This window comes from Cuculus canorus, chromosome 5 (genome assembly GCF_017976375.1).
Source record: "Cuculus canorus isolate bCucCan1 chromosome 5, bCucCan1.pri, whole genome shotgun sequence".
NCBI lineage: Eukaryota > Metazoa > Chordata > Aves > Cuculiformes > Cuculidae > Cuculus > Cuculus canorus.
Genome location: NC_071405.1, coordinates 65,017,574 through 65,045,310, shown reverse-complemented (window position 1 = coordinate 65,045,310; position 27,737 = coordinate 65,017,574). Strand labels below are relative to the sequence as shown.

The 27,737-nt window shown below is 43.9% G+C and overlaps 1 protein-coding gene across 1 annotated transcript; it reads left to right on the top strand.

Moving 5' to 3' along the window:
* On the top strand, window positions 1-27,737 carry EGLN3 (egl-9 family hypoxia inducible factor 3). The gene is made up of 5 exons (XM_054068741.1): window positions 1-648; window positions 22,005-22,124; window positions 23,638-23,774; window positions 24,474-24,547; window positions 26,014-27,737. The coding sequence occupies exons 1-5, from the start codon at window positions 292-294 to the stop codon at window positions 26,049-26,051; spliced, it is 726 nt and encodes a 241-aa protein (XP_053924716.1). The 5' UTR covers window positions 1-291; the 3' UTR covers window positions 26,052-27,737.

Sequence of the window (27,737 nt, the reverse complement as noted above, 5' to 3'; positions counted from 1 at the left end):
GAGCGGGCGGCGGGCAGCGCACACATCCCGCACGTAGCCGGCGTATTAAGCGGCGCGGGGCCATCTGCCGCCTCCCGCTGTAAATCGGGCGGGGGGTGCCGGGCGGTGCCGGGCGGTGCGAAGGCTGCTCGGGCGGCGGCAGCAGCAGCAGCACCAGCACCACCACCACCACCGCCGGATCCCGCGGCGCAGCCCGTCCCGAAGAAGTTTTTCCTCGCCTCGCCCTGCCCCGCAGCCCCTGCCCGGGGCGGGGGGGTGGGGGGGGTCCGGAGCCGGCGGGGCAGCGGCGCGATGCCGCTGGGGCACATCATGAGGGTGGACCTGGAGAGGATCGCCCTGGAGTACGTGGTGCCCTGCTTGCACGACATCGGCTTCTGCTACCTGGACAACTTCCTCGGGGAGGTGGTGGGGGACTGCGTGCTGGAGCGGGTGAAGCGCATGCACCGCGACGGGGAGCTGGCGGACGGGCAGCTGGCCGGACCCAGCCGCGGCGTCGCCAAGCGGCATCTCCGCGGCGACCAGATCAAGTGGATCGGAGGCACGGAGGAAGGCTGCGAGGCCATCAATTTCCTCCTCACTCTGATAGACCGGCTGGTGATGTACTGCGGGGCGCGGCTCGGCAAGTACTACGTGAAGGAGCGCTCCAAGGTGAGAGGATTCCCGGCGGAAAGTTCCCGCGGGCTCCCCTCCTCGCTGCCCGCAGGTGCCCGCGGCTCCCGGGGACGCCCTCGCCCCGCTGGCTCTGCCCGGGACCCCTCGGTGCCTCCTCCTCCCTTTGCTGCTCGCCCCGGCCCCGACCGGGATTCTCCTTGAAAGAATTATTTCAAGTGGAGGGAGAAGCTCCCGACCCCCTCCTTGAAAGAATTATTTAGAGTGGAGGGAGAAGCTCCCTACCCCTCCTTGAAAGAATTATTCCAAGTGGAGGGAGAAGCTCCCTACCCCCTCCTTGAAAGAATTATTTCAAGTGGAGGGAGAAGCTCCCTACCCCCTCCTTGAAAGAATTATTTCAAGTGGAGGGAGAAGCTCCTTACCCCCTCCTTGAAAGAATTATTTCAAGTGAAGGGAGAAGCTCCCTACCCCCTCCTTGAAAGAATTATTTCAAGTGGAGGGAGAAGCTCCCTACCCCCTCCTTGCGCACGTACGCTGCTCCATTTGGGTTGTTTGCACCGGGTGATAGTGTTATCCAAAGCAGTTTCGATGGTCCGAGTCATAAGCAGCGTCCTACAGCCGAAGGGGTTCTCGTTATTGCAGTGGGTATGTGGCGCAGGTTAAGGGATGCTCTGTTTGAGCACAGCGAACTTTATTTATTTCGAAGGGGAGAGTTGTTTCTTTATATTTTTTCTTGCTTAGAAGCAGAGGGAACACTTGTACTACGGGGCATTTGTTTTGTAGGTTTCTTTCCCAATGAAGTTTGTTTGCACTTAGGATGTCGCTGCTCCAGTTTAGGATAGTTTGCCTCTTTCCTTAGCTGCTTTGCTGTGATGAAGTGAACTGGCTTTGAACTAACTTTGCTTCGTTGTCCTGAATGCTGAAAACGTCCCCATTTCTATGTTTATGACCCGAGTTCTATAATAGAAAGCACATTTTCAAAACATCCACCTCTTTTAGGGAAACATCCGCTCGCTTTTAGAGAAATAGAACGAATGAAACTTTGAAAAAATGAGAAAAGTGAAAAGTTAGGCGTTTCTTTTGGTCCTGATGTGCGTTTCTTTTGGTCCTGACATGCAGTGAACTAAGGCGATGTGCAAATGATGCTGAGATTCTTTGTTTTTTTTTCCATAGTAGATGGACAAAACAGTATGGTGATGTTTATCAGCTGCTTGGGAATGCCTTAAAACCCGTCCTTAAAACCCATGCGTGCACATCTCCCATCCCTGCACACTTCTACACTCAACACTTCCATGTAGTGATGGGAATAATAAAAAGGTTGAAACATTGCTTCTGTGCTTAACTCCACTGGACAACTGATCGTCCGTTCGGTTAAAGCTTGGGTAGATTTGGTTTAAAAAGTGATTAGACTGGATTTCACTTATTCCTGGTGGGAGCCTGGTGTTAGGGGATATATATATATATATATAACTATTATGCTTTGGCATGCCTTTAAGGTCACCTTAGTTCTTCTTCTGAGTGGCTTCTGTTTGCTTCGATTACTGCTGAAAGTGCATTGCTGGCCACTTGGAAGGGGAAAAAACCAGGGGCTTACATTAAGGTTGGGCTGGAGTAAAAGGAGATTGTCCAGGATTTTCAAAAGGTATTTGGAGAATCAACTGGATGCCTTAAGGCTATTGGCACAGTCTGGGGAGAAGGGTCTTTTGGGGAGTGACTTTGGGTTGTATAGGTGACTTTAAAAACTGAGTTGTGGTGTTCTTGCAGTCAATTTTGTACAAATAATAACAGACAAGAAAGAACTTCTTTTATAGATACCAACCTGCTTGCTCTAAAGAGTCTTTTGACATTTATGGTTTGGCATAGAAGGTGTCAAACTCTGAACCAGCACGTGGAAGTGCTACACAACAATCCAGGACCGAAAGTAGCTCAGTGTCATTTGTAAAACTAAATGCATAGAAGTTTCCATCAGAAATTAATAGTGACCAATCCGCTCATTATAATAATAAGCACCATGGATATGTGAGGCCCCGGAATAGCAGCTGTCATTCATAACTGAGGTGTGGGACGCCTTCAGCAGAATGATTCCAGTGACTAACCAACTGACTACTGCAGTGCACGCAGGTTCCACCACCATTAAACCTGCCCGTTTTGTCTTACGAACACATGCACAAAAATCCAAAATTAAATTCACTGTATTTTTATTTTATCTGCTAATTATACACATGAAAGGATGCCCAGAAAACTTAACATTTGGAGGTGCATGGGGTGTTTCTGAGCAACTGGACTACAACTTCTTAACTGGTCATGTGCTATTATAAGTTTTTGTTTTGAGATAGAGGTATTGGATGGGGTGAAGAGTCCACAGCAATTTGTTTAAAGTATAAGGAAGCCCTCGGCTCCAATAGTAGCTCCTCTTGTCATAGAAATGAATCTATGTAATATCAGCCTTGTCATTCTTTAGACCTTTATGCTTTTAAAAGAGTAGTACGACTTTAATCTTCAGCCGAAGTGTTGGAAAAGGGAGAAAGGTTTGCTTAGCGAATGAATTTCTGTCAGCTGTCTGCTTGGTGTGATGTTCTTCATGTTTTTTTTGTAGCTATACAAACATAAGAAAAGAACAGCTTTTTTCCCCGATAAAGGAAGCTTTCCTTATAGCAGCCTGAGGGAAATAAGTCAGTTTGGATTTTGCCATTTTCAAAGAATTTCAACAGCACCACAAGAAAATTAAGATTGCATTAAAGGGAATGGCTGGAAGTAAACTTTTACAAGGGTACTATATACGCCTAAGAGCTGTTGGTTGACGTTTGAGGGCTGATAATGAAGCGTAACCTTTCATCTTTGCAGACCAGTGATCCAGATCTATCTTTGGAATAAGTCTTATTTAAAATATTAGCTGACATGGTTAAATGATCAAAATAACCAGATGACATTCTTCTGAAAGACTCTTCTTTTGGCAGACCTAAGGTACTGCTCGTCTTCTGCATTCTTCTCGACTGTAGTTCACATTTCCTAGTGGAATAATACTATGGTTCCCCATTTGTAGCAGGTGAGTGGTTAAGGAACTCGTTGAGGCATTGTTGACCAGGTTGAATACTCCTCTCAGTGTGAGAAAATTCATGTCCTCATGCAAAGGAACTTTCTGGCCCAAGGATAGAGTTCAGTCTGGTTTTGAGAACTTGTCTTCGCTTTGCTGGAGCTTTGATGCTTGATGGAGAAAAGCTGGCGGGTGATGTGGGGTGGGAAGCAAGGCCACAGCTTGGTCCCAACAGCTGGTCACCTGGAGTGCCTCTGGTCAAGTAGTTCTCTGGGGACTGTGGGTAAAAGGGTGATGCACTATGGCTTCTGGCTCTCAGATCCCAAAGTCTCTTCTTAGACTTACTTTGGGCTTGCAGAGGCTTGAAGCGATGGTGGAGATGATGCTTTCTGTTAAAGATTTGAGCCTACTTGCGAATGAATAGTGCTGAGGTGCAGAGGTGGCACAGGAGCCTGCCATATATTGTAAAATTTCCCAAGGGACAGTTACAAAGTTTTGTAGGTGGTGAAATGTGGTAGGAAAATAATCTGGGTATTGTAAATAAATAAATAAATCAAAGCCACAACATTAAAAAAAGTCACCGAGACAAGGCAGAAAAATAGTCCAGAAGAGAGGCTATTTGAGAAATTTCTACTCCAAGACATAAGAATTGATTTTTTTTTTTTTTTTGCTTTAAGTTAGGAGCTTTAGAGGTACCAGGTGCTGTGGTGTTCGGGTTTTCTGTCCCTTTGGTAGCCCCAGATGTTTCCGACTCTGGGGAACCCTCATTGCTGGAAGTCCCCTTCTGTTGGAAGGCAGGAACTGGGTTGGCAAGTGTGCAGAAACGTAAAAGCAGCGTACCCAGATGGGATGCCTGGGTAGCTCATCTGCTGCTGAGAGGCTGTGACTATTCCTCGTGTCACGTTTTACCTGTGCTGGAGAAGGACAGCTCTTGGCCGTGGTAGGGCAAGGTCCCAGAGCAATGCCGTCAGTGCCTGCTGCCCAGGGCCACCTTGGCTGAGTCAGCACTAGACCTGCTACCAGCGGGCTGTGTTAGCCCTCACGGGTGAGGGGTGCAAGGTACTCTGAACTGGCGTGGCTGTTCTCTGGTTGGACTCTGCACCCTGGACCTGACAGCAGTATGTACTGCTGTGAGTCATTGGTACCCTCTTGGGTGCCGTCATGGCTTGAATCCCCGTGTGAGGGATTTTGGGGACCTCGAGCTTGTCTTGTGCCTGCCGGGCGCTAGTGAGCCCAGCTGGTTGGAAAATAAGGCAAGAAATCATAATCCTAAGAGTTAACTTGTGTTGAAGAAAGCCTATGACTGATGTTTTAAGCTCAGAACCCAACTGCTTGAATTCAGCATCAAGTATATGGCCTGGAGCTAAAATAAAAATGTTTTCAATATGATTAGTATATTGAAGTCTCTATGGCAATGAACCCTCTTGAAAGCTTGCTTCAAAGACTGTGAGGGCCTTTCACTATTTTATAGGATGTTTTCTGCATCCTCTGCTCGTAGGCACGATGCCTCCCCGCATGCCCCACCCTTGCTGGGCCCTCTCTGACTGTCCACGGAGAAGCAGATCTTTGGTGGTGGCACTTCATGGCTTGCTGAAAACCTGAGCAAGTCCTTTTGCCTGCCACACAATGGAGTGTTCTTAGGTAGGTTTTGACACATGGGCCGTCTAGCTGATTGTTACCAAGATTTCTATTCCCGAGGATTGAAAAAATGTGTGGATTATCACAGACTTGGGCTGAGCAATTCTACCAAGTCCATCACAACTTACATAATGAGGTGAGGTGTACTTGCATTCACGTCTGAAGAAAGAAAAACTCCAGTGTATGCAAATGCTATCCTTTACACTTAAAATGCAGAGTGAAATGCTGGGTTTTCAGATTTGAGATGTGGATGTAAGGAGGAGCAGGATAACAGAAAACTGGCTATAGACCTGAAGAGCAGTCTATAGAAATGTGCTGGTTTATTACATCTAACACATTTGATACTTGGGTTAGCAACATGCCTTGCAATTAGTTTACAATGAGAGGTCTGATGAATACCACCATCCAGAAGAAATATGCATAATTTTTCTTTCTTCTAATAGAATGTACATGTTTTGGCATGATGGGTAAGTTCAAATCTGTTCTTCTGGCCAGCTGCCGGCAGAGTCCAGAGCCACTGGAACTGTAAATACAATAGACAAGTCATTTTATGATATTGGACTAAGGAATTCAGCATTGGCACAGATCCTGGAGCGGTTGCTTTGGCTCAGTGTCAAAGCTGATGTTTATATCTGTGTTTGTCAAGCAAGATTAGTTAGCCTGGTTAATTATACACAGGAATGTATAATTTTTACTTGACAATCAGAGCATTAAATAAGTACAAACCTGGGCATATTAGCTCTTCTTTTTGTTGATCAAATTACTCTCAATAACTTTATGACATTTTCAGAAGGTACTTCTCTAAAAGAGGCACTTGAAGAATCTTGCAGATCGCTTCTTCATTCAGCAGGGTCAGCATATTGAAGAAACGGGCCAGTATTTATATTATAGACAGTGATGCACATGTCGGTGAATTCAGAAGTGCTGCTGGCATCTATGGAATGTTTGAGCTCATACTTGTGTGTTGAAGCTAAAAGCAGCTTGAATTTGGTACCTATTGCTTATTATCACTCTTAACATGACTGTAGTGCACTGGTAGACTTAGTTGTGGAAAAAATGTGTTGTCTTCAGTGTGTGTTAGACCAGAGCCTTTGCCAGCCAAGTGGCTACTGTTGGTCCTCCTTTCCTTCTCTTGTGGAGGAGTCTGTAGCCACCCAGAAACCTTTCTTAACGCTGTCCCTGTGCTTTACAGTTGTAGTTGCAGAGGAGGGCAGAAAGTGGCTAATTCTGTAAGAAAATGGAAATAAATCTGAGTTCTTAGGCAATGTAAGCAGCATTGTGTTATGCATGCATTTGTAGCATCAGGTTCCTTGACCCTTTTTGTATCGTGTGTAGTTTTGCAGTCAAGCAGTGCTTAATGAGTCTTACTAGACTCGGGAGTTACACATGGATGGCAAAGCAGCGTGGTGTTCCACAATCCATTTCTGGTAGCACATTTTCCTTAGTGCTTTCTTGTCAATTGCCCTGGTTCCAGTCCTCCCCAGCACCACTGTGTCAGCTCTTAACGCCAGAGCCTTGCAGTGGGAGCCCTACTGGTGTGCTGGTCAATCAATATCCCTATTGCTTGCAAGCCCGAAGTACCTATGCGCCCCTTAGTTTGGTTTTGTATGAAGGCTCTTTGCTCTTTAAGTGTCGATGTAAACCTTCCGCAGCCGTGTGTGGAGGGACGCTGGAATACAAGTAGCATTAATGCCTCAGAGTATGGGGAGAGTTTGTCCTTTGGACTAGTGGGGAGTGTGTACAGCATTGCAGGGGCAATATCCTTGGAAGAGCCACTGGGGAAAACAGCAAGATTCAGAGTTCAGTGCCCCCTCCCGCTGAGGTGGCATTTTGGGAGGGAGGGGAACTGGTCCTTGGTATTAATATTTGTACACGGCCTTTTCCCAAGGTAATCATTAATGAATAATTCAGTTCATTACTACTCACTGCTAATAACACTGTATGTTTAAATGGACATGCATTGATGCTCGTAAGGCTGATGCAAGGCAGCGTGTAGACAGTGAAACAGAGCTTATTTCTTTGCATTAAGGATTCCCAAGTCTGCATTAATCCCAGTGTCTTTATTTGATTTCACAGTAAGTTAGTCTTTGACTTCCAAACTTACCTGGATAGTGGCTCGGTCACAGAATTACAGAATAGTTTGGGCTGGAAGGGACCTTAAAGCCCATCCAGTTCCACCCCCCCTGCTATGGACAGGGACATCCCACTGGCTCAGGCTGCCCAAGGCCCATCCAACCTGGCCTGGAACACCTCCAGGGATGGTGCAGCCACAGCTTCCCTGGGCAACCTGGGCCAGGGCCTCACCGCTCTCATGGTGAAGAATTTCTTCCATATGTCTAGTCTCAATCTGCCCCTCTCCAGTTTATACCCATTGCCCCTCGTCCCGTCATTACAAGCCTTTGTAAACAGTCCCTCCCCAATGTAATACAGCCTTACCCTGCGTGTTGCTCCCTAACCAATTTACTTGATTTGGTATGTGGAAGTATCTTCTCCCTCCTCTTTCTCCTGTGCTGTACAGATTTGTTTTCTTATACATTTTTTTCCCTGTAGTGGTGGTGGGGATGTTCAGCAGTGCCTGTACTCCCTCAGCAACTCCGTTTCGTATATATGAAAGGGGTGGGTTAGAGATATAAGGAGAAGATAAAACCACAATGACCCAAACGTGAATGCGTTGTTTATCAGGTGAAGTCCTGATGTTTGCTGAACTGGCTGGACAGACTTGGGAGAGATGAATACTTTTATCAAATGTTTCAAAATGACTCTTGTAAAGGCAATGTACTTTTTTATCTTTTTTTTTTTTTTTGGTATTCTTTTTAGAGTTTCCTCTTGCTCATGTTTCAATTGGATTGCCTTTTCCCGTTGTGTAATAGGTCAGGGGCAAGTGGTCCTTTGGCACCAGCAGGCTACATAGCACATCCATCTTCCAGTGGATGGCTTGTGAGAATGAGGAGGTCAGGAAGGGAAGCCTGCAAGTAAGTTTTGCTGTTTTTCTGATTTATGGAGAAGGAGGATGTGAACATACCAACTCGAGGGAATTTGAAGCCCTGGATTGGATTTATCATGACTGTAATCCTTCTGCCACAAAGCTGAAGACTGAAACAACATTGCTAGAAAGCGGCCAGTGACACAACTCCCTAAGCTTCTGTGATAAAGTTTTATTGGATTAGTACAGGAGCTTTTGGGTAGAGGTGTGTTGGGAAGTGCTTCTGGTAACTGTGCCAAGGGCTGCTGGTGGCCCCTGTGGTGGGCTGCAGGGTGAATAACTGGTGCATTGGCATGGAGTTGACAAAGGACTTTGATGCATAGCATTATGTAGCAATTTGTTTTAGACCTATTATAGCTTTGAAAAGAGATGACAGGGAATTGGTCAGAAAAGCAAGAAGGAGGTCTCTCTGGGTGTTCAGACAGTGAGGTGGGGGAAGAAGCCAGATAGTCTACTTGGCATGATCCTCCTTCATCCATCTCCTAAGTGTTTAAACTATTCACAGGCATGTCATCCCGTCAGCACACCACCGCTGACTGTTCCTGTGAGTGATTTGGAGAGAGCTGTAAGCCCCGTTTCCCCTCCATCACTCTCACATATATGCATCTACTATCTTTCACTGACAGAACAGAGCTGTTCTCTACTGTCATTTTTCTCTTGTCATTGTGTTTTGATTAGATTAGTAGACGAAGGAACTTCGTGCCACTATGAAAAGCACTTAATAGAAAGCAGTTGCTTAAACAAGCGACTTGTTGCTCCGATTTTTCACGAATAAAGTAATGCTAGAGGTTTTGCTGACCATAATAGTTCCATAGAGGGTTACTAAATATTCATGTCACCAGCCACCCATTTTAAAATGAATAGTATGAATTGTGGGAGTATAGCATAGCACACTATCTGCGCAGGCTGGGAAGAGTTTATCCAGTGCTTTGGCAGCTGGGAATGGCAGGGTAGCGACGTCTTTTGTCATACATCAGGGAATTGCATCCTGCTTTGCAGCAAAACAATAACCATTTTGGTCTCATATCTAGTTCATACGTGTCCTTTGGTCACAATAGAGTCTTCTGTGCTTTCTTTTCGGACCTGCAAATCCAAACAAGAAATATGCTTGCATTTTTCATGTCTGTAGGTCATAATAGTGATTGATCATTGCTTATGTCGTCTTGCACTGCCATTTTTTACATAAATTGATAAGGCAAATGTTTTTAGAGTTTTGGCCCCGGTTCAGCAATTCAATTAAGTACTTTTTTTTAAAGGCTCTTTGAAATCAATGGGACCGAAGCACATCTTTTTGGTGCTTGGCTTAGGCTGTGCTAGAATATGTTTAGAAAACTTCAGGAAAAGTTGCAGTGACTTCTTGTCCTGTCCGTAGTCTTTGTCTGCACTTTGTCTTTAATTTGAAATACGGGCCATCTTTTACATGGTGCCTTGGGAGGGAGAAAAGAGCTTTACTTGGTGGAAGTTATAGATAGCAGTTATGATTTTTATTTGACCTTTGCAGCTGACTCTTGTGGCAAATCTGTCTTATACCATTAACAGCAGCAGTTATTTCAGTAATGCATACAGGGGGGTAGGGGATAGTTGGTGCAGGCTGGGGAGTGCCAACCTGAATGGGAAAATCCGGAGGTGTGAGGCACTGTTGGACAGTGGGCTCTGAGGCGGTGGGTGTCTTTGTGGAGCCTCCTGACTGACCTGAGGCTCCAGACTGACTTAGCACACCAGCCCCTCTCTGGACGATGTGGGGGGGGGAAAAAAGAAAAAAAGAAAAAAAAAAGAGGGGAAGTGTCAATTAGTCCTCAGCTCGCCTGTTCCTAGGTTGTTAACAGTGTTAGGGTATTATGCTTGCTGCTGAAGGTCTAGTGTAACAACTTCCTCTTCTGATTTCCTGTGGGGAATCTGGTAGAAGTAATTTGAGAATTGAAGAAAGGAGAAGCTTCACTGTAAATGCTATAACGTGTCCTGCTGTTAAGGCATATAAACCACAGCATCTGACTAGATCTACACAGGCAGAATAGGATCTCCCAGGATGTATTGATAACTCTGCTCTTTACAGTATTCACCAGTCTTTCTTAAGTCTGCTTCCCTAAATTAACTTGTCCTTTGTCTTCTGTTGTCTATGGAGCGTGTGCATGGTGTCTCTGAAGCCGGCCAACAGGAAGGGTCACTGCTTGGTTAACTGTTTTACAGACTTCCTCTTCACGGAGGAGCAATGAGAGGATTCACAAATGCTGGTCCTCATTGCCAAATTTGCTGTAATTCAGCATTTGATAGTGATCAGGCTGAAGTGTCAAGGTTGTGCATTTTTCCATTATTTCTCAGTGTATAACTTGATGTCTAACTGGTGACCTGAAGGCTCAGTGCCAGTCTGACACAGTGATAATTTCTTGGCAAGGATGAAAAATGTAGTAGACTTGGTTTGTTTGTTTGTTTCTTTATCTAATATGTCTGCAATTGAAACAAATACAATTTTCTGCCTTAGTTTACTTTTGTCTTTAGCCCCTGGTTAAAAGCCTTTTTCACTGCTTGCCATTTGCAGAAGTAACTGCTGCTAATTACGAGCTGTATTAGTGCAGCGTCTCGGCTGCAGTTAGAGGCAGCAGTTGTGCCACTGGTCACCATAGCTATGGGCAGTCGTAGTACCTATTTCACCTCCACGTCTAAATATGCATATATGCCTCCCCTGTGGCTCTTCACTGCCGTGTCCCTCTCCTTTTCCCACTGCAGAGAAGCACTTGTGTCCCACACCTCTAGCAAAACCAGCTGCAGCCCCTCGCTGAGGGCTTTCTTACCTCCGCACATGACTTTGCAGCTGCCATCTCTCATCTCCAGCCCAGGAACAGGGGTGAGGGCTGCATCTTCTGGCATCCTGGGAGAGCAGCCCCCGTCCAACCTCCAGTTTGGCTCTTCCCCAGCCGCCCCTGCGGTGGCTCTGAGGACATGCTGCTCTTGTTACACAGCCTGCCAGAGAGGAAAGGTTTTGGAAAGGAAGAGGAAGAAGGAGGGAACAGAGCCAGAAAGACCACTCCAGGCTTTCTGCATCCTCAGGAAACACCCTGAACCCACACTAGAGAGACTACCTCCCCGCTCAATGGTTGCTGTGCTTCCTGCAAAAGCTCACCTTAAATGCCAGAGAACATTATTACTTTAAGACTCAGTCCTCAACTGGGCCATGAGAAACCTCCCAACGGATGTTGGTTCAGTGAAGGGCAGCGCGAATGGCTGGGTAGGGCTCCAGAGCGGAGTTCAGCTACACAGAGCCGCAAGCGTCAACGGGGTTGGAGGGGAAGCTGGTGAGGAGACCCTTCAGTCATGGCTGTGTCCCTGCGTGGCCCCAGATGCAGCGCCTGTAGGGTTGGTCTCTTCTGTCAGGTGGTGGCAGCATAAATCCGTGGGAGAGGCTTGACCAGTGGAAAACAGCCCGTGTTCAAATCTGGACCAGGCTTCCTTGTCCGTAAGTTGAGAGCTTTTGTGAATAGCTTTAAGGTATGCAAATGTAAGAGTGTGCGAAAGCAAGGCTAGAGCTCAATTTGTTGTGTGCACGCATGCCAGTTTATGCACGCTTGCTTTGTTCAGAATTGCCTACTTTCTGTCTACACACACTTCACTGGTGCACGTATCAGCTGTGTAGATGGTGGGGAGGGCAGGCACTTGGAAGGATTTATTTTTCTAATAATACATTTGCATTGTCTGACCTTAGAACAGGTGTATAGTTGTATTATTACAAATTTGCCTTAGTTTTGAATAGCTTGTTTCCCTTCCTGCATGGAAAGATGCTGTGTCATTGTGTACCCATTAATCTCCTTTAATTGCACCCACACTAGAGAGATTACACCTTTTTATTGTGCACGTGTAGTCAGAGCAGTACAACTTCATGTGCAGGCAAAGTCTTAGTTTAGTCTTACAAATATTGTTCAAACACAGTAGAAATTATTTCTGATAGTAATTTTAATGAGCTTTACCAATAAATATTCATTTACTCAGTCCTGTGCAAGAATAAATGCACTGTTAGCTAGGCAAGTTCCTTGGAAAAGGTGGTGGTGGAGGAGCAAAAAACGGGGGAGATGGCTTCCTTCCAAAGTTAACGTAGGATGTAACTGGTGTCATCAATTAGCCTTAATTTGGTGCTACTGCTGTGATAAGAAACACTTGAGAACTATTAATCTCTCTGTTGTAGTGCAGTAATGTCTCAGCAGCCTTGAAAGCCTAGATGGCTCTGACAGTTTTGGGAGGACCCTTGAGGCGTATTTGAGGTACCCACCAAGTGTGACAGCGTTGGTCTGAAACCTGCCTCCCTCTCTGGCAGCAGAGAGAGACTTTGTGCCAAAGGGGATGAAGGAAAGCATCTTCCTGGTGTGATCCTGCCTCCACCATGGTGGGAGTGCATGAGCCCATGAGAGGTGTCCTGGATGGTCGTGGTTGACCCAATGAGGGACTGTGCTGTACATCCCGTGGTGGGAGTGCATGAGCCCATGAGAGGTGTCCTGGATGGTCGTGGTTGACCCAATGAGGGACTGTGCTGTGCATCTGGGGCCTCCCCATCCCCTTGGTGTCTCCACTTCAAGGTGGTGGCTTGTCACCTTCTCTGCCTGTGGGTGCTTGGGGTACCGTGTACCATGTGTGAGCTGATAAGTGTTGTGGGCGGCATTGCTCACTTGGGCTAAAAATAAATAAGTAATAGTAAAAAGGGGATTTTGGCCAGCTTAGTCAGCTCCAACACCAGCAAAACACAGCTCGTCTGCGTTGTGGCCATCTTTCCTCACCTTTATTAACGTACCCACAAGAGTGTCAAAATACATCGAGTTCTTTAAATGTTGCAGGGAAAGAAGTGGTGTAATCCTCAGGGTGACTAATAGAAGAATTGAAAAGGTCTCAAGTACTGACAAAGAATGAAAGGGTGGGATGTTTAAGGAACTATGAAATTATCGTTCTGCCACGTACATGAGGGTATTGCACAGAGGATGCCTGTGCTGGTTACCGTGCTTTATTACCCGCTGAGAACCTCAACATCCAGGGACGGTCCTTACAGATTTCCTTAATGAGCCTGCACATACTTGTGAATTTGCTTTTCTGTGGGGTTGGTGCTTGTCACCGTGTCCCCGGGGACTCATTACAGGGGATGCTTTCTCTATCTGCATTGATTGCTTGCAATGCTTTCTCATTAGTGCAGCTCGTCCAGGTTTGGGTCTCGGGGGAGAGGAGGGGACTGAAAAGAGTTTTCTGGGTGATGAAAGAGGGCATCAAGAACAGGCAAAAATAATCCTAAACTTTAATTAAACGGGGTATTTATTTATTTTTTTTGAAAGTGTGGGAAATAAACGTGCGTGCCTGTGTGTGCAGCAGGAGGGGGAGGGAGAGCGATAGGAACAGAGAAGTGCCTTGAGCGTGTGTGTGCGCGCGCTGCGAGTGTGGGTTTCCCCTCTTCCCTCCGCAGCGGCTCAGTGGAGTGTACTCGGGAGTAAAGTTTGCGTTCGATGGCCGATGGCCTCACGCTCCGCACGTAGCTCTGTCGTTAAGCCATCATCTCCCTGGAGCGCAGCCAGGACTCGGCGGCGCAGCGGCGGGCGGGCTTTCTAAACTGAAGCAGCCTTTATTGATACATTGATGCACTGCGCGTGTTTACAGCTGCTAATTGGAGACTTAATCTGAATATCCTTGACTGAACTAATTCACTGGCAATAGCCTTTTAAATTTCAGGTCCCACCGTGATGGTATGCCTGCTCTTCATAATCCCTTCTGAAACCACGTTGTCCTTTGTCTGCGTGCACAGACACAACCACTGAGTCACATTGCAGTATAGAATGTAGTTTTATGTCACAAGAGGATGTAAAATAAAGATCTTGCCCAATTTTACCATTGCAGAAGACGAGAGAAGCACTGGGGAACAGGAGGAAAGTATTAACCGACAAACATGCAGAAGTATGTAGATTAAACTTGCAAGGAGGGATTTTGAGAAGAGCAAAGATGCTCAGTGCAAGGACAGTTGAGTTCCTATGGCAATTTCAGATTTGTTTCCTTAAATTTCACTGTTCTGTTTTCTTCTGGCCATGCCCAGGGGTGGAATACAGAATTTTCATGTCTTTCAGTCTGAAAGCAAGAGCTTTTATTTTTTTTTTATTTTTATTTTTTTTTAGCGGAAAAAAGAAAGCAATTTAGAAAATATACAGAGGAAGATGACTGCCTGGGACTCTTTTTGCTTATGAAACCCCAAGTCAGATTTCTCTCCACAGAAGCCTGGAGAACTTCTTGCGCAGTCTTGTCCTTTTACAGATCCCTGAATTGCCTCTTTACTTGTGGATCCCAGGAAGTATCCAGCAATGGGGACAGCTCAACAAAACTCACCACTGTCTCCAAAGCTCAATTCGCAAATGTTCCCTGTTCTCTTGGCAGTCACGGACAGCCATTGCTGACAGGAGGCATAGCTGTTCCATGCTTTCCCACTTCGCAGCAGCACTGCCCTGGCAGTCAGCTTGAACTTGAAGGGCATCCAGATTTATCTCTTAAGTAGATGTTCTGCTAAGAAAAGAAATAAAAAAAAAGTCACAAGCTGAAGCTGTCGTTCACATTAATAGTACTTTCCAGGCCACGAAGAACTAGATTTTTTTGCCAATCATTGGAAAAGCTTCCGAAGTCCCATCACAGATTCATTTAACTGGGAGCTCATTTTTAAAGTAGCGTCAATCTGTGATCTAGCTTCCTTACAGACAGATTCCATAAGATTGGAAAGCTTATTAGGGGCTCATTGAACTACCACTAGATAAGATGCCAATCTTCAACAGCTGTGTGGCATGGAGATAATCCATCAACAGGGCTTTCATGGCTAACTCTTTGTTTCTACCCTTAGTTCTAGAATAAATTTAATTAGGAGGATGTTTTCCATCTTATGGTAATTAGAATAATATCAAATAATAATTGCTTTCAGGCTGGTAAGGAAAGATAAACCAATATCTTTGCATCTTTTTTCCTGCAGATGAGAGCAGTAGACTTTCCCACAATTTTAAGTCTCGGGCTGTACCCGTGCCTCTGTGTACCTGGAAACAGATATCAAACTACAGTGGTGCATATGAAAGACCAAATAGAATAAAAAGGGAGAGTTGAGGTTTCCAGGAAGATCTGAATCTAATGATCAAGGTTGCATATGTACAGGGAGAAGCAAGTACCAGACCACCATGCTAAAACGCTATCCATGGAAGGAGGATTTTTGTACAATTATAAGTACTTGCCTAGCAGGAAGGTATTTTATATATATTAAAAAAAAAAAGAAAAGGTGGTGATGGGTGTCTGAAAAACAGCATTGTGCTCCTGAGATGATAAATTTTGAGAGTGAAATGTCTTCTGCTTTCCTCTAAAATTTTCATAGTCACTGATATAATGTAAGAGTAAGGAGCAAAAGTAGCTCTGATGATGTCAATCTGTCCAAGATATAGTGCTCCAGAGATGAGTTGTCTACAGGTAGAGAGGCCTGTTGGTCTTTCATATCTTGTTTGCCATGGCTCATGTGGCCTTTCAGTAGACGCTTGTCTACTGAGGTACCTCACATCCAAGGTACTTTTGTTGTGTATGGACTAATTCCGCAAGCTGATGAAGGAACTATGGAGCAAACTGTGCTTGTAGCTGAGTTTGTGCAGTTTGATCTGCTTTGTGTTTCATGAAAGAAGGGAACTGTCCCAGGGTTATTGTTATTTCTGTTGGCTTTTTTAGCTTTTTAGATGTCCTCCACATGGCTTCAGTTTAGGCCTCCATATGAAGATGAAATTTAAAGTGAAAAGATGCAGGTATCTTGCCCTGCCGAGTTCTAGCACTTTCCCCAGTGTTTCTTAATGTCTAAAACCAGGCTTCCTTACACGACCTTTCCCTTCATCTGCCTCCACCTCTGAGCAGCAAGGTGATCCAAGAGGGGGTTGCTAGGTTTAGCTCCATAAATCCAGCAGCTGTTTGAAGACTGGTAGTCAAGTTATGGGTGAGCAAAAGAGGTACTGGTTTCTTATGCAATACTGCCACTGAAGACCATTCCGTGTTTTGCATGACTGAAGTGAGAAGGGTTTCGCCCTCCCTTGGAATTGGTGATTCCCTTTCCAATAGGCATGAAGCCTATTTTGTTCTCTTATTTTCTTTTTTGCTTTTTAACATAATTTTTTCCCCTCTCTCTTCTCTCCCATCTCTACGGAGTATTAAATTAGATCAATTTTCCTAGTTCATGCTTCGGTATAGTAGTTGTGTTTTAACTCTTGTAAATTCAAACAAACTAATATTAAATAGCGTTCATGAAGATTTTATGCTTCACTATGTTAAGCTAAATGGTAGAAAATACTTGGGCACAATTGCGTGCAACGAGAAAGTGCTTAAGAAACACCCCATCGTGCCTGCGTGTCAGACAAGCCTCAACTGAGAATCCCTTATCTTTGATCACGAAATGTCAGGCTACTCATGTTCTTTTAATGTAGAGCGTGCTGTGTGCCTTTCCCTTTCTGGCTGTACAGACTGTGTGCGGCTACAAACTAAAATCAGGTTGAGTACAATATGCACTCAGACCTGAGTCAATCTATCAAGTGAATCCCGGTAATCCTTATTCCCTAAAGGCTGGTCAAGTGATTTTTGTTTGTGCTTGAGGTAAGGACAGATCCATATATTGGACTGAAATTTGGGAAACTTGAATTGTGTAGCTGAATAAAAATGTATCTGAAAGTTGCAGTTAATTCTTAGTAATGCTAACAGATTTTACAGGTAATTTTTGAATGGAACTATTTGATGCACAAGTATGCAGAGATGATCTGTGCTAGGGGTCAAAAGCGGTTGTTCAACGATGTGCAGGACAAATCTGGTACAGAAAATGGAAAAAAATGAAAAAAATGATATTGTGGAGTCTTTGGCTTAGTCTGCAAGGATGATTGATGTTGGCAGGATAGTTACACAGGTCAGAGTTTTCTCTGCTGGTTGCAAAGGTCATACTAGTTCTAATAGGAAGATTAGTGATCGGTATAGGGTTACAGTATTTGAAGTACACTGGTCCCTAGCTTAGTGCTGGCAGACATGGAGAGTGTCTCCTGACCTACTGTCATCACTGCTTCCTGTTTCTCAGGTTTTGTTTCCACTTACAAGCTTCTTCTAGCTGAGGTATTCTCTGAAGCATTTCGTTCCAAGTATCAGTCCACTCCAGTGCTGCTTATTTTATGAAATGCAGCAGAATGATGCCTCACAGCATGGTCCTGGCTATCTGCTAAGAGAATTTGTTTTTCCCCTTGCTAAACACGCTGGGAGGTAGGGAAAAATCCTCTCTGTGGAACTGTTGCTTTTTATCTGCCTCCAAACTTTGCTGGTGTCTGGTGTCTTTGCAGTTTGACTTGCAGATTTCTCTGGCTGACTTAAGCTGAGTGATGAATAACTCATTTTTGCAAGCTTCTGTGCAAGGTAGAGTTTAGTGATGATTCCTGGCTCTTTACTAAAGCTGGTGGTTACTGTTTGTTTAACTGATGGTTGATTTGCACCCTCTTGGGAAACTTGATATCTCTGTAAACGACAGCGCAGAAATTGCAGTCTTGATGATTTGCATTTCTTTTTCCAAGTTTTGTAAGCTCTAATTTATAAGTGTCGACTAGACCACCAGAGCATTTGTCTTCCAACTATGACGTGTGCGCGACTACAAAAGCATGCATTTGTATATCAGTTTTTAACTGTTAAACCATAGTTGAAGACGAACTTCTGTGTTTTAACTTAAAATAAGGGAGTGTGCATGTGCTGAAATTTGCTCTGAGTACTTAAAATGGGAAAGCAGCCTTTGTAATGGATTATATTGCAAAAACAAAACAAAAGAAAGTTGGATGCACTCTTGCTCTTTACTGCCTGCTATAGTTAGTTTAGGGTTGGTTAATGAAGGGAGATGCTTCCAAAAAAAAGGAATGTGCTTTTCTGAACACAACAGCTGAAAAAATATAGGAAACACTTTTTTACTGACAACTCTGCTCACCTGGTAAATGAATGGTTTGATTATTATGATCCAGCCTCTGGCTTTTATAGCTAGCCTGTGCTCTAAACTGGCAAATACCAGCGTGCGCCAATTACCTACATTAAGTCTGGGTCACACATCTCCTCTGCTGTTTCTTGTTTGCTTTGAATGAATCCAAAAGTAGCATTAACAGCTGGAATCCCTGCTGAGGCCGGCTTGATCTGCTCTGGAGCTGCTCCAGCCAAAACTTTGATAAAGCTTGATGTAATTTCAACAGGCTCGAGGAGGACCAGAATGATTTCCCTTCATTGTCTTAAGGTTTCATGCAAATATTTGCCAAGTCAGGAAAAAGGATATTTCATTTCTGCTGTTCTCCCTTCACTGCTGCTACTGGAAAACTTTTTTTTAATCTTTTCTTTCTCTTAAACTTAAGCTAGAGTGTGGCGGTTCTTTTGGATTCTGTGGGAATCGTTCTACTTCTTCATCCCCAGGGATGTGCATTGCAGTTGCAGAAGGTGCACACTGTAAATAAATAAATAATGCATCAGTGTCTTGGAGCTGAAGCACATGTTCTGCTAAGAGAACATATTGCATGGAGGAGGCCAGGGAAAACTCTGTCCTTCTGCCCCGATTTTGGTAGTAAGTAAAGCACCCAAATCCACTTAGGGATCTGGCCTGCAGTCTATTGTTCAGCGGCCTTTTGTAGTATTAAAAAGTAGTAATATTGGATTCATTTTTAGGGAGTTCAGTAATCTTGGAGTAATGTCTGCTCTCCAAAGAGAGACTTCCTTAAGGTCTGCATAATTTTGTGTTGTACACAGACTTAAAACTTTGACCGATAATACCTTGGTTTTATTTCCACCATGTGTCATCCCTTGGGTATGGTTAGCAGAGCTCTGCTGAGCGAGGCTTCGCGCTGGTAGTGTAGATGTTCACCCTCTGGGCAGTGGCTGTGCTCGTTTCAGAGACGTATCCCTAGCACAGCCCTTCTCCCCACTCACCTGCTGGCATTGCTGTCCCCTCCCCTCTGCTTTTTCAGCTCCCAGGATCACCTTCCCTGGCATACGAGGCTCGGGTTTAGCTAAGGGTTAGTATTTTAATTGTTGGACCCAATCCAGCTTGCTGTGCATGGGATGGGTGAAGGGTGCACCTGCATGAGCTGCTGTACCAGCAGTTGGGATCGGGGATGCATGATGGGGTTTATTCTCCCCAGTGAGTGTACAACTGCCTTAGACCATTTCTGCATTGCAGTTACAGCTGGCTTGTGGTTTCCTGGAGAAGAGGAGGCTGAGGGGAGACCTTATTACTCTCTACAACTACCTGAAAGGAGGTTGTGGAGAGGAGGGAGCTGGGCTCTTCTCCCAAGTGACAGGGGACAGGACAAGAGGGAATGGCCTGAAGCTCCGCCAGGGGAGGGTCAGGCTGGATATCAGGAAAAAATTCTTCACGGAAAGAGTCATTGGGTACTGGAACAGCTGCCCAGGGAGGGGGTCGAGTCACCTTCCCTGGAGGTGTTTAAGAAACGGGTGGATGAAGTGCTTAGGGACATGGTTTAGGGAGTGTTAGGAATGGTTGGGCTCGATGATCCGGTGGGTCCTTTCCAACCTGGTGATTCTATGGTTCCACCAGACTTGTGCCCTTAAGACAGGCTTGTTTCCAGTGCTAGGCTGTCATCTGGCTCTTACTATTGTTATCAGGCTGATAGTGAAATATAAGTTCAGCTGTGGAGCTGTTTGTAACAGCAGAATGACAACAGAGCAGACAGGCCCCTCCAGCAAGGCATCTAGCCAACTGCCAGGCCTGATGGAAGAGGGGTCATTAAAGGTACTTAACTCTTGTTGATCATAATGTCCTTCCCGGGTGGGCCATCAGCCACAAAACAGCGGTGGTCTGAGGTGTTAGGACAAGGAGCAGACTCTGGTAATGGTATTATAGCATTTGCTGGTGCTTGTAAGGAGGAAGGAAAGTCAATTCATACATGACATGCAGAGACAGTGTTTTTGCAACTGTATGTGTACCCCATCCTAACTGACTCCTGTGAATAGACCTTTTTTTCTCAGTAGCAGAGGGTCCACTGCACTGGCTGGTGGTAACATTTGTGCCTGTTTTTGGCACAATAAAATAACCTTTATGATGAAAGCAGCATGTGCTGTACTGTAGCTGGTTGTGTGTCCTATGAAGGCAGAATGCCTTTAGCATACGCTAAGAAGCAGAAAACAATACCTCTGGAATTCCTAGGCAAAAATTTCAGTTGTGCTTGGGAAAGCCTCTACTGTCAGTCTTCAGTGCCATCAGCTGTGCTTGGCAAATTATTAGCGGCGGGTTGTGCAAATGGTGCACAATCACATCCTCTTTCTGTGGGACAGGCATGTACAATACTCTTGCACCCAGAGTTTGGATGTCATGGTTTGGATGGATGGGAAACTAGGGAAATAGAAATGGTTGGATGGTTGGGCTTAAGAGTGTTGGTTAATGAGTTATATTGTACCTAGAGGCTGTTAACAAATGGAGCACCATGAGAGCCTATCACAAGACCTGACCTGTTAACCCTTTGCTGCACTATAGCCTGCTGGCTGGAGAGCAGCTCAGCTCCCCAGGGGAGCCTGGGGACCCCAGTGGTCTTGGTGGGCAGTGAGCTGAACCCGAACCTGCAGCGGGCTCCGTGCACAACAGCCAGTAGATTGAGGAGAGTGGCTATTGCCCTCTTCTCACCCCTGTGGACACCACATCTGGATACAATGTCCAGTTTTCCAACTGGACTTAGCCCATCATCTCCCATCACTTTTGCTGTTAATACTGGAAAGCAGATGTCAGAGGAGTGGGAACAAGACTTCTGTTGCCACAGCTTTAGTGGAGTAAACCTCATGGAAGGTGAATGGTATCACTACCAAATAGTCTCTATAGTGAAGAAGTGACTCTGAGATGTCCTACCAGAAGTCTCACCTGCTCTTCCCTGCATCCTGCTTAGTCTACTAATGGTATCAAGACAAGTTTAATACATTTTTTGCTGTAAAAATTCTCTTAAGACCTGTTGACAGTCACGTGGTTTGGAGTAATTGATGTTAGACCTATCTCATCATTCAAAGTGAAATTTAAACAAACCGTCAATTAAGCAATTGCATCAGCAAGTCTGGAGATGATCAAAGACAAAACTATGCTTCATAAAGCTGATTGGTTAGTTCTGTGGTTCAGTCCATGAAAGCAAACATGCACTACCCTGTGCAAACACAGCATAAAGGAGTTGCAGATTTTTGCAGACTTTGCTCTATGAACTTTTATCCCGTCTGCTGGGGACCCTCACTTTGTATTGGACCATAGGGATGTATATGACAGGAACTGGAAGATATGAATAGAAGAAGATAGTGGTAGTAAGGCATGACATACTGGGATCACTTTCTACTCTCATTATGACTGACAAGTCAGTTTTGCAATGTCTACTCATCTTTACGAGCCCAAGCAAACTGTCTGAAACTGCCTCAAAGTCATGTAGCCTGTAGAGAACAATAAGCTTGTACCATACATATCAGTGTTTTAGTTTAATTCAGTTTTTTCTACTACTTCAGTGTATGTATTGTGAAGTATGAAGAGTATTTATATGCGGTTTGGAATTTCACGCTATCTGACGCAGAGTGAAAGAAGCTTGTGCAAAGATATCTTCTGGTGGTGTCTGCTGTTGATTTTGGATTGATTGTCTGAAAAATACTGAGCCAAACTGGTGGTGGGAGGGTTCTTAGCAAAGAAAAACTGAAGGTGGGCATCTTGTAGAATTTATTTTTTTATAATCTTTAATTTTCATTCAGGCTATGGTTGCTTGCTATCCTGGAAATGGAACGGGGTATGTTCGTCATGTGGACAATCCAAATGGAGATGGGCGCTGCATCACCTGTATTTATTACTTGAATAAGAACTGGGACTCCAAGGTGAGTAAGCCACGGGGCTGAGGCAGAACATGAAGGAAAAGCTGCTTCAGGAGCAGAGCTTTGGAGCTGTCACTTGCTTCTGTGAACTCTGAACTTTTCAACAGCTGGAGCATTCTTCTTCTACATTTATTTTCTTGGTGTTTGTAGCAACCCTTTGGTAGTAAGAATCTCAGCCGTTTCCTTATTCTCGCTCCCATCCCACATGCACACTGTTTTGTTGGATTGAATAAAGCTTCTAAGCACTGGGCTGCTGGCTCTTATGCTTTGTTTAGAGGAAAGAGCAGTGAAGCACTAAAAAGAATCTAATCCACTAAGGAATAAGTGGATTCTGGGAGCAGAATAAAAGGATAGCCCAAATTTGGGACTTTAGTGTTCTTGACACTATTCCTTCAGGCTAATCTGCAGAAGATCTTCAGTCAGTTGCCTTTGTGATTTTTCTTACCTAGGAAGTGATGGGGCTCAGCAAGAGGAATGAGCGCATGGCTTGGTTTGTCCTCTCAGTCTTAGACTTCACCAGTGGGTCTTTTGACAGGATGGTGCTTTTGTTCCTGCCTGTATTCCTATAAGGAAATAAAAGTCAGCCTTGAATTTACCATGCTTTTAAGTTAGAAACAAAAAAAGGCTATGCAAAATTGCAGGATGTCTCGTTACACTTCTGTTGTCATAATGCTGCACAAATAATTCACGTGGATTATCTGCTGAAAAATTGCCCAATGTTTTTTGTCTCTACTGCCTTGACTGCTTTAGGTGCATCCTTTTTAAGCTCGTGTAAATGCTATGAACCCCCAAAAGTGAGTTCCAATTTAGAGGCAATGCCTAATAATACGCTGTTGGAGAAAGGCATATTCCAAAGAACGCAGAGAGGAAGCAGAGTTCATTTGCGTCTTCTGAAGTTTCTGCGGTGCGTGCAGATCATCAGGCTTTTTCCCTGGAACTGGTGGCACACTGAAAGGGAGAAATGATGTCCTGGAGAAACCAGGCTATGTCATAAGCAGGAAAAAGACTGGGAGATATGATACAGTTATGAGAAGTTTATTACAAATACAACAGTAGAAAAGACTTCACTCTTCCCAGGGTGTAAAAATTAACTCCTATATACGATCAGATGCAGGATCTGAAATACCATAAGCAGTATCTAGCAATTGCTGGGAGGAGCATCTGATCTCAGACTGGTCAGGTAGAGCACCGTCACCTGCCTTTTGGTATTCGCTGGTTCTAGAGATGTGACTGAGAGCTCAGAAGTTTCCCAGTGTTTGTTACAGGGCCAGAGTTGTCTTTATCTCAGATCATTTACTTCAGCCATATGTTTATGCTGAAACATTGCACACTGTTTTGGAAAATCGAGGTGGCCAAGAGATTCAGGGTGTGATTTCCCAGAGCTGTCAGTATCTTGGCTATCGTTAGATGTTTATTGCTGATTTGTTGGGTGTTTAGGAGGGAGAAATAAGTCATTGTTCACATGAATTTGTGGGTGTTTTATTTGTGTAAACAGCAACCTTTCTTTTTCTTTTAGCTACACGGTGGAATTCTTCGGATATTTCCAGAAGGGAAGTCCTATGTAGCAGATGTTGAGCCAATTTTTGATAGATTACTTTTTTTTTGGTCAGATCGAAGGAACCCTCATGAAGTCCAGCCTTCTTATGCAACCAGGTAAGTAGCATGATTGGTATTGATATTTGGCCAGGAAAAAGCAAAACATCTCTTCTACGAATATTTCTATCTAAAATTCTGACCATTGTGTATTTGTTTAAATATACATGTGCGTAAAAAATAGATGGGTAATTTTGAGTGGGTTTTATGTTTTCGAGTCACTGGGAATTCTCACCTCAAATGAGGAAGAACAAGGTTAAATTATAAGATTCCTTGTGTGGTGGGGTGGGGGAAAAGGCTCTTTTACCCTTGACAGGAGAAATCTTCCAAGCCAGGCATAGCTATTTGGTTGGGACATGCTGGGTTATAATTTTGCCCTCGTAACCCTGTAGGGATTTTGGGGCTACCATCTGTCAACAGGGTACAAAAAGCTGATATGATGCAGGGCAACCCCCAAGCTGCCTGCAGGCATCCCAGAACAGAAAAACATGCAAAGGTCTGAAAGCTGCTTTTGCCCTCTGTTGCCAGAGGCTGTGCAGTCTTTTGTGCCTCCAAGAAGCAATTCTCACCTGTATTTCTATCTTACTTGATAAAACACACATTAAAAATGCTGTCTGTATTTGTCTATAGGGATGTATAATTTGCGTTCTGTTTTTGATTTACTAATTCAGATTTGGTTTTGTGCTCTCTCCATCGGCATAAAACTCCAAGACTCTATTTTAATAGCAAAAGTTGAAACAAGATTTCTTTCTTTTATAGATATGCCATGACTGTGTGGTATTTTGATGCTGAAGAAAGAGCAGAAGCCAAAAAAAAGTTCAGGAACTTAACTGGTATGATTGTTTTATAAGTGTTCACCAGAAAATAATAATGTATTTTGATAGTTCTGAAGTCAAAGACAGACTGGGAATAATAACTCTGTAGCTAGATGAGTATGACATTCACTTTTAGAAAGCTTTTTTTTGTCTCTAATCACTAGTTAGTCATTTTAGGCAAAGTGGAGAATTTATGACACAAGATTCAGGCCTGACCTCAGCATCCGTGATGAGCGGAATGGGGAACACAGGAGAGGTGATTTCTTATTTCTCTCCCAAATGGCTGCTGAGATTTTGTCCCACCACAGAGGCTGCTGTAGTCACTGGGAGTCTCTAAGCTCTTCTTTTATTGCTTGGACCATATATTTTTTTTTTTTTTCTCCTCTAAACTTTGTTTAGCACAAAGTCATGAGACTTACACAAATGGTTTCATAATAATGTACTGGCCAAATAGTGGCTGTCTTCTATATTAATGAAGGGCAGTTGAGACCTGCAATAATTCAAAAGAGATTTTGAATTATTTTATTATTTTATTTTTTATTATTTGAATAATTCATTTATTTGAATTTTAATTATTATTTGAATTTTATTATGTGAATAATTCAAAAGGGATTTTGAATTATTGTCTTTAATTTACAAGTAACTTCTAAGTGAAGCTGTACATAATGACCTTGGAATGTATAGATCATGAGCTGGAAAGAATCTAAGTTTAAAAATACGTATAAGTGCATCTTTTGGCAAGCAGTTGTTAGGGTAGCAGTGATCATGGTGCACATCAAGAGCTACGTATGTTCATCTAGGTTTCACAGATACCCTAAAGTCATCCCAGAGACACTTCTGCAGATGCCTGGGAAGAGGTGATCCCATCCTTCCTAATAGCAACCACACTGCCTGCTACTGTAGTCATGTCATATGGTTAATGGAGTGAGTTGTACACTGGGGCTGTGCTCAAAGGTTTGCTCTTTGGAGCAGTTTAAGATACGGTTTTCCAGGACTGACTCAGGCAGTTCCTCAAAATACAGTGTGGAGAGCATTAATCTTTTAAAAAATGTGTGATGTGCAGCTGGGAACCAACAAAGTCCTAATTAGTCAAATGCCTTTTAGAACAGACTGTCTATGTAGCTGATATGCAAAATAAATACTGGCTTCACCTTTAAAGGGGATCATGAGCATGTGGCCAAGAGTTGGGGGGAAAAGGATTGAAGATCTGGAATCTGTAAGTTTTTGGGCTCTTAAATACTCCATGAGTTGTCTTTGTTTCAAAAGCTCAAACATACATAACCTTGGCATGGCTGTCTTGTTAACATGCTGTGGATTCATACAGCATTTCAGTTCATGTAATGAATTAATATCATGAGTCTGAAATGGTAAATGCTGCTCCGTAGAATGAAGTTTAGTTTGTCTTCATTTTCTGAGTTTTCAGATGAGTGCTGTCAGAACCTTCTAGCTTGACTGCCTCTCCTTTTTTCATCTTTTCAATGTAGATGCAAGGAAGAGAGAAGCACCTCTTAATGAAGACTAATCAACTGTTCCTGAGCTCTTTATGAGAAAATAAGATCCCAAAGATGACTTCCATTTCCAGCAAACAAGGGCAAATTCTTGTTTTGCAGAAGAATGCACTGGTTGTGTCTAGCATGTGTATCCTATATTGATGGTACTTAAGGCAGTCTCCTGTCATGGCTGCATCTGGCAGAAGGAACGCTTTTTTCTATTTGCCTTTTGCTGGGAAAAATAACCAGGATTTTTTTAAAAAGAGAGTATCACTAAGCCTAGTGGTAGAGGCTCAGGCAACTGGCTTTTGGTGACTCTTGTAACCATTGGAACTAGTGGTAAAAACCTGAGTCTTGTTTGCACTTTATGGGGGGTGGGGGGGAATCTAGCTCAATGGGAAGAGCTTTGCAGGTTTAAAATCTGTGGCAGACTGCTAATGGGCAAGGAGAGATATTGGAAATGTGAAATTAAAATGGATTATTGTAGTGTGTCATCTTATGGTCTGTCCCACATCGGCCTGTTGATATATGCAGAACATTGGCTCAGCTTTTCATTAGCAGGACTTTCCAAACAGATTTTTGACTACACAGTCAACGTATTTCCTGGATTTTGTTTGCTTTTCGAGAGTCAAGTTCTAGCTGTGCAGCTGCACTGCCCTTTCTGTCCCGGAACCGAGGGGGAAGTAGTTAACACATCTGTCCACAACTTTGTAAAACCATTTCCTTTCTGTTCTGAGTGGGGTGGGTTATACATTTTCTATTTTCGTGGTGTGGTAAAGCAGCTGTTTTCTGCCAAAAGTTCGGTAAATTTGGAAGGCTAATGGCACACAAGGCGTTGGCACTGTAGGCCAATGATATGCGGAGTTAAGTGTTATTTTTGTGACTTCTCCATCTACTATGTTTTGTATTACTGATATGAATCTGAAAGCAAAAGATATGTCTGGCAGTCTGACAAATGTACGATAAATAATGGGTAACTTAGACTTGATTTCTATGCTGCTTATCCTTAGTTAACACACTTGGTTAACTAGGCATGCATATTTAATTTAAATGAAAGAGCAATTCTGATTTAATTGATTTGTTATGCCAGGTAACTTCTGCTAACACTAACACACTTCTGCTGTGCCCAAGCCATGAGATCAGAGTTATTCAAATGGCAAAGCATGTGTTTTTCTCCATTATTTTTTTGAACTTATTAGACAAAATGAGTCACTGGTGAGCTATCTCAAATCTGCCTATGCATCTACAACCAGCACTTACTATGCAGTTCAGAATAGCTCTTAACAAAGCTGGCAGTGGGTGTATTTCACTCGCGCTAATTGTTCTCAACCTAATGCACTCACTTGAATTCATTTGTTTCATGTTGTTAGTGTGGATAGCAGATGCTGATTATTGTTTGAATAGAGACCCTCTTCATTGTCCTCTACTTTCCAATGCCATTGCCAGCTGCCCGCAGTGGGGAAGGTGTTCTCCCTGAGCTGCTGGCCCTGCACCAGCTCTCCATGCTGGGCTGAGCTGTCGTGCTAGTGGTGGGTGTGTGGGCCAGCCCTGGTGCACTTCAACTAGGGAATGAAAAGGTAGCATGCAATGGCAACTATTTAATGTCAGTAACAGAAATATAACAGCTGCATAGGACAGAAAAGAAGTAACTTTCCTGACAAAAAGTGGTAAGAGAAAAGAATTATATTTTTAAGAAGTTCTGTCTCAAAAAAGAAACC

What these genes read in the sequence shown, in the direction of transcription:
- EGLN3 (XM_054068741.1), top strand. Translation starts at nt 292, where the DNA reads ATGCCGCTGGGGCACATCATGAGGGTGGACCTGGAGAGGATCGCCCTG. An exon ending in ACGTGAAGGAGCGCTCCAAG is followed by an intron (nt 649 to 22,004) that starts GTGAGAGGATTC and finishes ATTTTCATTCAG; the next exon opens with GCTATGGTTGCTTGCTATCC. An exon ending in CAGCCTTCTTATGCAACCAG is followed by an intron (nt 23,775 to 24,473) that starts GTAAGTAGCATG and finishes TTTCTTTTATAG; the next exon opens with ATATGCCATGACTGTGTGGT.